This window comes from Oryzias melastigma, linkage group LG18, assembly GCF_002922805.2.
Source record: "Oryzias melastigma strain HK-1 linkage group LG18, ASM292280v2, whole genome shotgun sequence".
In the NCBI taxonomy this organism is placed as follows: Eukaryota; Metazoa; Chordata; class Actinopteri; order Beloniformes; family Adrianichthyidae; genus Oryzias; species Oryzias melastigma.
Window position 1 is genome coordinate 21920987 of NC_050529.1, and position 13334 is coordinate 21934320.

The window sequence follows — 13334 nt, forward strand, 5'->3', positions numbered from 1 at the left end:
CTGTGTACCAGAACGCTTTCAGTTTCTCTTCTTTGGTCCACGAGCTTCTTGTGTGTTTTTGGAAATCTGGTGCTTGAATATGTTTTTTGTTTTTGGCTCAAACAGGGGACAAATGTTTTTCCAATAAAGCTGTGAGTCTTCTTCTTATTTTTCTATTTAGCTCAGAACAACAACAAGAAAGGCAAAGCTGGTTTATTTGTTTGGCACTACTTTAATAGAACACCATTTACCGAAAAAGATCAAATCACAGACAAAGTCCCATTTAAAACATTCATTCATATTTTTGATTAAACTATAATAATTCACACCGTCATACAACAATGGTGAAAAAAAGAGCAGTTTTAGCAAAGACTTGAACAAATATCTTCTGCTCATCCAGGACCAGGTCAGGGGAGCAGCACTCAAGCAAAGATATCCACGTTTCACTTTCTACATTCAGGGGGGACGCCAAGATGTCTGCAGGTGGCCATGTAGCACCACTTATGGCAAGCCTTTTGTCATTAAACCAATATCCTTGTTATTAGGATGTTTTAAGGCTAACTAGTGGGGGTGTAATGGATCACGAATAATCAATGATCCGTATGGATCACTAGCTACGGTTCAGCCCACACGTGTACCGTGGATCACCCTGGTGTGCAAATCAATGCAGTTGGCATCAACTTCATGTACTGTTTTACAAGTTTGAACAACCTGAAGCTCCCGCCACATGTGGGAGGAGCCTAAGCCAAAAACTTTTCTTGAATTCGTCATGGAGGACGTGGAAACTGAGTGATTTATATATTTTGAAGAGCTGAATCCATCGGCTGTCCCGCAGCCGCTGATCCTGCGACAGGGACGTGCCGTCAGGAGAATGTAGTATGGCAAGCCAAAAGGGTCAAAAATCGCCAGGAAAAAGCAGGCATGGCAGTGCCTCATCTGCACATGTACAACAGATCAGAATAATTGTTTCAGATATTTCAATGTTCCCACAGTTAGTTTCAATACCACAATTAATACCCAAAATAATGAAAGTTTAATTTGAACTTTTTATTTATGATTTATTTTGGACCAAGGGGTCGTGGGGGGTTGGAGGAAAGGAAATTGTACATTAAGTATTCTCTTTTCCACGTGTAAATGTAACCAGAAACTACATGTTTTTACATTTTTGTTTATTTTCAGAGATAAGTGAGTGTATATTTATGCTTTGAAGTAGTTTATATGTTTTCTCAAATATATGTTTTAATTTTAGGCTTCATCGTAATTTTTTTGAACTGATCTGAAAATTGAACCAAACCGTTGGTTTTGTGATCTGTTACGCCCCTACTAACTAGCAATTCCAAAAGCACAACTAGTTAACTAGTGACAAGCAAATAATGTGAACTTGTTAATTAGTAATGTTTTAAAATGTGCACTAGTTTTCTAGTGGGGACTATTTGTGCTTAATAGTTAACTAGTTAACTAGTCACATGAACATTTTCCACAATGTCACTAGTCAGATTCCTGAAAAGCTTACTAGTTAAATAGTGCGACCAAAATCTCATAGTAGTTTACAAAATGTTAACTAGTTGACCAGTGCAGGGGTCTGCAACCAGAGATTCCGGAGTCATATGTGGCTCTGTGACCCCTCCATTGTGAAGAAAATTAGCCTGTTTTTCTGACTGTTATTTACATTAATCAAAGCAAAACTTTGAGAAAAAAAGTCAAACTTTATTCATGTCATTGACAAACATTTGATGAATTGTACGTATCATTACACCAAGCTCTTGACTACAATACTCCATCAATCCATCAAGCGCTACCACTTCTTAGTCGTACTAAAACATTTAGACAGAGTGCCGTGTACCACCGGACTTAAGGTTGGTAACCGCAATCAGGATTCACAGACGTAAGTTTCAAGGGTTTTATTTGTTCCATGTGGTCCGAAAAACACAGTAAGGGTCTCGAATTAGCTCTGAATTATTCCTACATCGCTGAGTTTATGAATTTTCACTAAAAGCTATCAAACAAACTGTATGCAGTTTTTTTTATCACTGCTGACATTAAACTACCTAATACAACATTTCCTGCATTGAGATGTCTTTTATTTTGAAAGGGAGTTGTCTCAAAAGTTATAATCTATTTCATATTTAGAAAAAAATATTATTATCTCGAAATGTTTTTGTTTTATTCATGCACAAAAACAACAGTTTGTTGATTTTTAATGGTAAAAATAACATGAAAACAAAGGAGTTTCTTATTTTCCACTGAGTTGTGGTTGGTGACCAAGTGAACCAATTGGCTCTTTAAATGTTGAAGGTTGTAGACCCCTGGACTAGTGAGATGAATATAAATCTTACTACTTAACTAGAGTGAGAGAAAATTGCGATTGTTAACTAGTGCTGTGTTGTACTTTTAGCATTTCTAGTTTGGCTTAAAACATCCTGATATCAAGGATGTTGATTAAATGATGAAAAGGCTCGCCATAACCATTTGCCGGAGAGCTCAGACAGGACCAGTGTATTTGGTTGAGGACCCCTTCTCATCCCTTTTTGATTTTTTGGGTGTCCCTAAGTCGTCGTTTTTTGACGTGCTGGCTTTACAATTACATTAGGGGTCTGACTGTTTTGTCAAATGTGATAATGGATGTGGACTGAACCTGGGAACCAATCAGCGTCCGGTATTGATCCGTGTCTGTTACCGATCAGGGACGGGGTTAAGGTTAGGGTTAGGATTCCAGTGCGGTCCACATCCCGGTACCAGTTTTCGGCCCGGAGGCTGGGGAACCTTGATTGAATCGGAACAGCCAGCAAGTCAAAAAATGGCGCGTTGGGGCTCCCCAAATGTTAGATAGAATATTTCAGGTACAGGCTAGCTGTTTTGGCTAATTTAGGTTTTTTTTTTTCGTCTTTTAGGCTCCTTTGAAGTTTAGCTATTTTTCCAGGTACATGCTAGCTGTTTTCACTAATTTAGGCTTTTTTCTGTTTTTTTCCCACTTTAGTGTTTAGCTAATATTTCAGCTAAAAGCTAGCAGTTTTGGCTATTTTTAAGTTTAGCTCTTTTTCTCAGCTACATTCGGGCTGTTTTGGCTAATTTAGGCTTTTTTTCATTTTTTTTGTCCATTTTGGAGTTTAGCTAATATTTCAGCTTAATGCTAGCTGTTTTGGCTAATTTCGGCTTTTTTTGTTTGTCTTTTAGGCTACTTCGAAATTTAACTTTTTTTTTCAGCTTCATGCTAGCTGTTTTGGCTAATTTAGGCTTTTTTCATTTTTCGGTCCATTTTGGAGCTAAGTTAATATATCAGCTAAATGCTAGCTGTTTTGGCTAATTTAAGATTTTTTTTGTTTGTCTTTTAGGCTATTGTGAAGTTTAGCTGTTTTCATCTACATTAAGCTACATGCTAGCTATTTTGGCCAATTTAGGCTTTTTAAATTTTTTTTGTCCATTTTGGAGTTTTGCTAATATTTCAGCTAAATGCTAGGTGTTTTGGCTAATTTAGGCTTTTTTTTGTTTTGTGCGCGCCGCTTTTCTCCTTCAGAATCTACTGGAAGATCGTGTTAATGGTTGAAAAGTTACAGTATGTTAAAGATTTTGTGTTTAATCATCACTGGCGACGCCTCATGTGTTAAAGGGTTAAGACTTTCTTTAAATAAAATGTATTAATAGCCACTTTTTACTTTCAGTCATTTGAGTTCTTCTCAGTCTCGGTGTGTTTTTTCGACTCAGGTGCTTTTACTCTGGCGGTCTCAACAGCACTGATGTTTGTCTTAAAGTGAGCTTTTATCCATGAGGAGTTTAGAAGCCTTATGGAAGTCTGATGTTTGTTCTTGGATAGTTGAAGATCACAAATGAGTTTCTTCTCTTGGGGGGGTGGGTGATCAGCTGAGGACTCAATGATTTCTTCACAAGGAGAAAAATTGTAAAGTGACCTCGCTGTAGAGCGGTGGGGGCTATTTTCTCTCTTCTCTGCTCCAATCACATGATTGGTCTTTTCTGACAGTACTCTTCTGTTCTCTTCTCTGTATATTTCATTTACCCCCCTAAATTTATCCCCACCCTAATCCAGTCTTCTCCTCCCCCTCCCTTTCTGTCTCCTCCCTCCTCTTCCTTTTCTTGGCTAATCAAGTGCTTCTCTCCGATTCCTCTGCAGATCTGCTCTTTTACCTCTCTCCCCCTTTTAAACCTCCATTTTTTTACCCCTCAATCCATCTTTCCCTCCCACCTTCCGTCCTTCCTTCCTGCTTTCCTTCCTTCCTCAGCCCTTGTTCTTCCTGACAACACAGTGTTATGTAAACTACATCTCTGGGTATTAGTTATGCTAATTCATCCATTTTTATTTACATGTCTTTTTCTTCCCCCTCTTCCCCTCCTCTTCCTCGTCTCTTCCTTTCACTGAATTCTTTTTTAATTTCCGAACATTCTGTTTTTTTTCCCCACTTTTCCTGTTTCTCCCTTTGATCTCTCTCTGTGTCTTCTTGTTTGTTTGTCCTCCTCTTCCTCTCCTGCTTTTCATTTACATGTTTCAATAATCATTCTCTTAATCCATCACTTCCTCTCCACATTTTTTTCCCGCTCCCTCCCTTTTTCCTCCTCCTCTTCCTCCTCCTCCTCCTCCTCCTCTCGCAGCCAGCAGCAGTTTGGAGGCAGAGAGCGGCAGGCGCGGCGGCGGCGGCAGTAGCCAAGGCGATGCAAACCACGGCAGCGGCGGCGGCAGCGGAGGCAGCAGCAGCAGCACGGCCCAATTCAGGTTGCCATGGCAACAGAGCGTGAACGTGTTCGGCTCGTGGAGCAGGCCGGACTGTGTCGAGGAGCTGCACCAGCAGGCGCAGCTCAACCTCCAGAGCCTGCTGCAAGGTAAGGAGGATGGAAGGAGGAGATCGGCGGGAGAGGAGAGGACGCATGAATGGAACCGACTGACGGACGGATGCGGGGATGGATTCACGGGAGGTGAAGTCGACGGGAGGAGGGAGGACGAAGGACGGGGTAGAAGGATGAATGGACGGATGGAATGAAGTACGGTGTTTCGAGTGGGTGGGAAGCCGTGTTTACATGCTGGTGCTCGTATGTGGACGTGTTGTTCACCTGCTGTTTATGCCACACATGTGCATGAGCACACACGTGCGTGTGCACGCCACCTCATAGGAGCGGCTCCGATGCTGATGTGCGTGGACTCACCTTGAAGCTGCAGTTGGGTTGTTTTCCCCGCGATGACGTGCGCGTGTGTTTACAGAAAGTCTGTGGTTTGCTCCTCCAGGTGAAACAGCCACCTCCTCCTGTCTAAACTGTGTCCGAATAAAATGAGGAGGCTGGGAGCCCCCCCCCTCGGGTCAAGCAGTCCAGCTGCTCCAAAACAAGCTTTGGCGGTCTTCTGCTGAATGACGACGATTCTTGAGGAAACCTTTAGAAATTGTGTGTCACACTCCTGTTAGTGTTTGGTCTTCATCCCACTCACATTTGCGTCAAACACCCATTTTTGTGTTACAGTGGTCCCTCATTTATACCAGGAGTTACGTTCTAAAAATAACCCAGAAGAGACGGAGTAGCCAGCATTATTTTTACCATTAATATTGTTGTTTTAAGGCTGTAAAACTCCCCACTACACACTTTTCTTAGGCAGACGTGAACATTTACACACTTTTCTCTCATGTTTATAGTGCGATTCAACTTAAAATTTGAATTAAAAGTGTCAAAAAGATACAATTATTTTTTTTTCAATGAAAATTGAAGATGATATTATGTCTCTTTAAGTCATTAAATCAATCCCAGACACCTGTGATCATTAGTTTTCCAGGTGAGCTCAATTAAAGAAAAAACTATCAAAGAAGGTCGTTCCACAGCATTGAAATCCCCTCCGATGAAAATTATGTTTTTTTTTGTTTTTAACGTGAATGTGTGACATTTTTCTTATGAAAGACAACAAATTGTTCACCTCGTCCGAGCTGACATCAAAAGATTTATGCTAGTGATACACAGAGCTATCATAATCAGATCAGGGGTGGAGTTACTCAGCTCAGCTCCAAAAGCCACGCCCCCTCAGAGGAGATTTTGAAAACAGAGGTGTCAGATCAACATGAAAAATGTCTTTTTAAGACATTTAGGTTGTGGGATTTTCATTAAAAATGTCATAATCATAATTAAAACACTACTGGGAACTTTTTTTTTATTAAAAAATGGTCATTTGGGGACTTTAAGCAGACTAACATTTTTAAGCAATGTGAGAAAGAAAAGGGATCTCTGCTGCAAAAGTGTGAAATAGTTAAAAGTCTTGGACATGGAATAAAAACCTTGGATACTTCAACATTGTACTAATAGGAGATTTATGGCTGATTCAGATACACAGATAAAGATAGAAGGAGGAAGGTTTCTGACAGACAAATACTTTGTATTGCTAAACTACTAAAAATACAGTTCTATGTAAACCTTCTATTGCCACCCCTAAACAACACTCTCAAGCAGAAACGGCTGCAGTGGGCCCAGATATTCATGAAGACTCATTTTCAAACGGTCTGGTTCACTGATGAGTCCTGTACAACCCTGGATGGTCCAGATGGATGGAGTAGTGGGTGGTTGGTGGATGACCACCACGTCCCAACAAGGCTGTGACGTCAGCAAGGAGGTGGCAGAGTCCTGGTTTGAGTTTCTCATCACCACAACGACCAGAAACACGTACATGGACATCACATTTTGAGTTATATTTCCACTGCAGTTAATTCTGCTTACCTGGGGCCCTGTGACTCCATGTTAAGATGCTTAGCTAAAATATTAGCTTGGGGCCTAAGAGGTTAATGTTCGGTCTTGGTCGCCTCTGTCAACATAAAAACGTATACAGATATGAAGTCAACTCACTGAGTCGTTATGCTTTTAGTGTGTCTGACTGATGTCCATTAAAGCTATTTGCTTGGCGGGGGAGAGGGGGCAATAAAATATCCTATCTACACAATTCTGGGAATAAAATACCTTGTTCGTGATAGTATTACCGGTAACATCTTGATGCATGGTTTGCTCACATTCATGCAAACTCAGTTCAGTGTTAACACAGATGGTCAGAGCGTGCTTTCATTCCCCAATGAGCAGCTGTTAGAACTGCATGACTATTTTACAGTTTGTTTCACTGTCTGTGAAAATAACCTGAGCTACATGGTGTGTCACATTTTCTGCTTAATCAGTCAAATTCTTCAGGTGTAGAAAAGCAATTTGGACTTCTCAGTATTTATGAAAGAGAAACTTAAGCTGGATCCACATCTGAGTCTGGATGGCAAAGGAAAACAACGCAGGAATATTTGGGAGTAGAAGGTTTTCTGTGATGCATCCTGGAGGAACGAGAACAAGATAATAGTGAAATTTGAAAGAGAAGAGAACTTTCATTAAATATGGGAAAAGATTCTATTAGACAAGGTGGAAGGATAATGATGGATGAAGCTAAGGTAACAGGGTTGGACAGCTGAATCAGGGATTTTCAGAAAAGGTGCTGAGGCTGATCTTCATCGCTTAAAGCAGGGGTGTCAAACTCAATCACACAAGGGGCTAAAATCCAAAACACACCTTAAGTCGCGGGTCGAACAGGATAAACAGTTTAACACTCCAAATCGAAATTTTTAAAACTTTAAAACCGTAATTAGATTAATCACGAACTAGAAATATAGCTATATAATGCTAGTGTGAATGCTGTGAGCTGAATTTGGCCAAAGAAGATGCTGAAATTGATAGCTAAAAACGCTTCACCGTTCAGCAGAAATCACTGAAGATAATAGCTGAAAACGCCGAAGCTGATAGCCAGCTAAAATATTAGCTAAATGCCAAATTAGCCTAAAAAACTAAAAAACAAACAAACAAACAAAAAAAAACTTAGGTTAGTCAAAACAGCTAGCATGTAGCAGAAAAAATAGCTAAACTTCAAATTAGCGTAACAGACAAACAAAAAAGCCTAAATTAGCCAAAACAGCTAGCGTCTAGCTGAAATATTAGCCAAACTCCAAAATGGAAAATAAATAAATAAAAAACTGATAATAGCCTAAATTAGCCAAAACAACTAGCATGTGACTGGAAAAGTAGCTAAACTTAAAAATAGCCTAAAAAACAAACAAAAATAGCCCAAATTAGCCTAAACAGCTAGCATTTAACTGAAATATTAACTAAACTCCAAAAACAGCCTAAAAAAACTTTTAAAAAGCCTAAATTAGCTAAAACAGCTAGAATGTAACTGAGATATTAGCAAAACTTTAAAAAAGCTTAAAAACATCTTAGTAAATCCCAAAATAGTACAGAAAGCTATCTGAATGCCGATTTTTTAAATATTTAAAGCCATACATTTTTAATATACTTATGAATAATAAAAAGACAGGAATATTATTCCAGAATAAATCAACTTAAAGAACTTTCAATATTTTACTCTCTATAAAAATATATTTTGTCAAAATTATACAAGTTAAAAATAAGCAAAAAATAACATCGGGCTATTACTAACAATAAAATAAAATGATCTGGAGGGCCGGACTATATTACCCCAGAGGGCCGGATCCGGCCCCCGGGCCTTGACTTTGACTCATGTGGCTTAAAGAGTCTGTGCCGCTCTCCTGGTTTTTGGTTTGACCTGAGTTTAACCTGAGATTTTGCTCACACTATCGGACCACAGGAGAACGCTTAGTCATAATGTTTTATTTGTTGGCCACACTAAAATAAATTATTTACAGTAGTCATCACAAAATCAAGTCAGAGAACACAGAAAAATGTGGTTTCTTAAAAGTTTTGTCAACTTTCTTTGACACATTCAGACACACCAAGGAAGGCTGTAACATGTTAAAAAAACACTCTGAATGTTAGGCTTGAATGTGCTTTTAGTAAATGGTGTTCACACTGCACTGTCACTAACGATACTTGCACATGTACATAGAGTTGGAAGAGGCTCGGTGCGAAACATGGAAGTGGTGCAAACCTTGCTCCAGGCTTTTTCTTTCACAGCTCTATATCAACATATGAAAGGCTTGCCGTCACAACATTCATAAACCATTAATTAATTAATTACGCCTTCATGATCTGTTTGCAAATGGTTCTGTGTTTTAAAAAGGGCGGCATCCATACGTCACTTCCAAATCTGAGTCCCTGATTGGTCATAGTTCAACTGGTTTAACTTTAAAAGTGCATTGACTTTGTACATAAAGGCTGTAAAGTGTGTGAAAGCTGTGTCAAAGCTTTAAACACATTCACACACCTGTGTCAGCTGGCTTTGCCAAGTTCACACAGACCTGCATCAGTTATCTTTGAAACCTTAACATGCACACGATTCAGCTTTCCTCTACCTGATCATACAGATCTGTATGGTCTGTTTTTTGATACATTCACACACGTGTCAGTCATCTTTAGAACTTTGACACACATGTGCCTGTTATGTTTGACATATTCACACACTTGTGTCACCCTTCTGTGATATGTTCACACACCTGTGCCACTTTTCTTTCAGACGTTGACACACACCTGTGTCAGCTTTCTTTGACATGTTCACACACTTGTGTCACCTTTCCTTCATACACACCTGTGTCCACTTTCTTTAACACATTCACACACACCTGTGTCAGCTTTCTTTGACATGTTCACACACTTGTGTCACCTTTCTTTCACACACACCTGTGTCAGCTTTCTTTGACATGTTCACACACTTGTGTCACCTTTCTTTCATACACACCTGTGTCAACTTTCTTTAACACATTCACACACACCTGTGTCAGCTTTCTTTGACATGTTCACACACTTGTGTCACCTTTCTTTCACACACACCTGTGTCAGCTTTCTTTGACACATTCACACACACCTGTGTCAGCTTTCTTTGACATGTTCACACACTTGTGTCACCTTTCTTTGACACATTCACACACACCTGTGTCAGCTTTCTTTGACATGTTCACACACTTGTGTCACCTTTCTTTCACACACACCTGTGTCAGCTTTCTTTGACACATTCACACTCACCTGTGCCAGCTGTCTTTGACACATAAAACACACTTGCATGAAGTTTGTTAGACATGTTCACACATATGCCAGTGTTGGACAAATACACTATTTGAACAATTTTAGGCATTCATTTTTTGGATCCACTAAATTAATGAAATCCAGCATCAAAAGAAAGCTTGGGATAACTGGACCATTTTTATAAACCTTTCTATGACTTTTTACAACAATAGTGGGTGGCATTCATTCCAATGCTCCTGCCTTTTGTGAGGATGTACTTTGAAACTCCAGAAACTTGGATTGTTAGTCTCTTCGATATTCTTTCCAAGTATGAGACGCTGATTTTTATCATAAATAAACTGTGCTCTAAACCAAAACAAGGACTTCATAACACTGAGCAGCAGCCCAGAGTTTTCCTCTAAGAATTCCTTTCCTTGTGAATCTCTACCAATCTCTGAAAGTGTATTTTCAAAACCCTCTAAAGGCTGCAGTCATCCCGGCTGATGTTTACCCCTTCCTTCCTTTTGTATCTGTCTTTGAATGAGCCTTGACCCTGTTCAGATGTATTGGATTGTCTTGTAAACAACTGTCAGGTCTGACATCTTCATCACTGTGTTCACACTGATCCAAGCTGACAGAACATTTAAAGAACCAGAAACATTTTTTTTCCTCTGGTTACAGTGTGAAACCATCTAACATTCTCACTGTAGGACCATTCTCTATAGAAACAACTCTAGGTTGTTAATCAGCAATATGTTATGACCATTTAAGTGGGAAGGAATAGACTTTTTCTCGTAAAACATAAACTCTACGTTTTGAGTTGCCTTTCTGAGACAAACATTTTGATTAATTTCAATAAATACATTTCATTCAATGGTTTGTTGAGACAACTTTGGTCCAAAAGGCAGTAACATTAAATTGACTATTGTTTATTATGACTGTTTCAATATAATTCATTCCAATGAGGCCAGAGCTGTTCTTAGTTTATGATAACAGCCTATTTAAGTGACCAACAGATTACACTAAAGGGTTTTCAGCGTAATCCCTTGAGTGACCGGGAAAAAGGCGGTAGTGGAGATGAAAACACCCTTGAAATGGAAGATTAGGTGGAAACCTCCAGTAGAAGTAGACGTAATAATGGAGGGTTTCTGCAGAGAAAAGTTGGAGTCTGCTGCTACGTTCACACTGGTATTGTGACGCATGTTTGAGAATACCAATACTAGCTAATACCTTGGACCTACAGTGGAAAGAAGCCCATCCATGCATCTTCTTCCGCTCATTCAGGACCGGGTCGTGGGGGCGGCAGTCTAAACAAAGATGCCCAGACTTCTCTCTCCCTAGCCACTTCCTCCAGCTCCTCTTGAGGGATTCCAAGGTGTTCCCAGGTCAACCGAGAGACGCAGTCTCTCCAGTGTGTCCTTGGTCTTCCCTAGTGCCTCTGCCCAGTGGGACATACCTGGAACACCTCTCCAGGGAGTTGTCCAGGAGGCATCCGGACCAGATGCCCAAACCACCTCAACTGGCTCCTCTCAATATGGAGGAGAAGCGGCTCTACTCTTTCTGAGTGACCGAGCTTCTCGTCTTATCACTTATGAAGTGTCCAGCCACCCCCCAGAGGAAGCTCATTTCAGCCGCTTGTAGTCGGGATCTCGTTCTTTCGGTCACGACCCAGAGCTCATGACCATAGGTGAGTACTGGAATGAAGTACCGGTAAATTGAGAGCTTTGCGTTCTTGCTCAGATCTCTCTTCACCATAATGGACCGGGACAATGGTGGACTCTACTGCTTTCCACCTGTCACGCTCCGATCTTCCCTCACTTTCAAACAAGACCCCAAAATATTAAAACTCCTCCACCTGAGGCAGGATCACTCCACCTACCGAAAGAGGGCAAACTACCTTTCTTGAAAGAAGCTTGGAGTGGTGCAAATCTCACAAATCTTGCTCCAGGCTTTTTCTTTCACAGATCTAGTCCAATATATAAAAGACTTCAAATACTTCCATTTGGGCACAAACTGCAATTATTAATTTATCTTCCATGATCAATTTGCAAACGATTGACACACAAGTAAAGGGGACGCCATCCATAGTTCAGTACAAAATCCAAGTCCCTGATTGGACAGCGTTCAACTGGTTTAACTTTTAATACCTGTTCAATGGATGCGCCTTTTGTAAATGGTCTTAAAACTAGTGTAGTGACACTTCAGTGTAAAAGCTTTGAATGTGGAAGGTCACATAGGCGCATTTCCATAGTCTATTGGAAGTATTCGCTTGAACGTGTTGCTGAGGGTGGTGTTGAACTTGATAGGAAAGAGACAACTGAACATGGAAAACATGGCAACATCCGATAAAACACAAAAGAAATGGGAGTAGGAGGACAGAGTTGCATATTTATGAACAACAAAACAACTGTAAATAAGTCAGATTATATCTGCAGCCTTAGGCTGCAGACATAGTAGGAACTGCATTATTGATATCTATATATTTTAGTCAGATAGAGAGCAGACAAAGGAAAAGTGGTAGGTGAGGAAAAAGCCCAGTGCAACTAAGAATGACATTAACAAGTATCTAACATGTTTTAGTTAGTATTGGGTCTCTAAAGGAACTCAGAGACCCAACAAGCCCAGGAATTATGAAGCGGGGCACCAACCACCCATTCCAGTCAGCATGTTTGTGCACATGCATGAGCACAGACTGTAAAGTACAGATAGATGTAGGCAGTAACAAGGATGCAAACAAAAGGAGACTTGAACAGGCGTTTGCATGGAGTAACCCCCCCTTTATGGTCGTGGTGATAGAGGGTTATTGTTGCTATCCGTTTCCCCGTCTTCCTTGAGGACAGAGGAAAGCGTGACCCACATTTCACGTGAGCGCGCACATGTGGCTCAGGACAGTTAGGCTAACTGTGCACGGATGAAGTAAACAAACACAAACACAGGAGTGGGTGGAGGGTGGGGGGGGTTCATGACATCAATGAGGATTAGTGCGTTTTAAATTTATTATTTAGCTGTTTGTGTGCACAAACACCTCCATGATAGAGACACACGTGTGCACCCAAACACGCACAAACTCACAAACACAACAGGCGGGTTAGTGATGCATCGGTGCTCGGCCTGCTTGTCTGGACAGCGGGAGGGGGGTGGGTTGTCCCTAATCGCTCTCTTTGTGTGTGTGTGTGTGCAGAAATGGGAGTGACCTGCATACCTTTACACCCTGAGCACCACCAGCCCCCCGCCCCCATTGTCCCTCATGTGCTTTGCCGTGTGGGCTTGCAGCCCTCTTCAGCTGCTTCTTTCTGGACTCGAGTCGCTTCAGAACTTTGTGGACCTCACGGCTTCTGCAGAGGGGGCTGTTCTGTTAGACGCTGGTATCTGGATATGAAAAAGGGTTTCTAAAATTAGTTGTTTTCATGTTTTATCGAGAAAGTTTTTAGAATGTG

At 40.7% G+C, this 13334-nt stretch overlaps 1 protein-coding gene across 2 annotated transcripts in view; it reads left to right on the forward strand.

Moving 5' to 3' along the window:
• nhsl2 (NHS-like 2) overlaps positions 1-13334 on the forward strand; it is a 72052-nt gene that overhangs the window by 35964 nt on the left and 22754 nt on the right. For both annotated transcript variants that reach the window (XM_024287487.2, XM_024287488.2), the window contains exon 2: positions 4582-4809. In XM_024287487.2, the coding sequence (XP_024143255.1) occupies positions 4582-4809 (228 nt within the window). The remainder of the gene's footprint in view (positions 1-4581; positions 4810-13334) is intronic.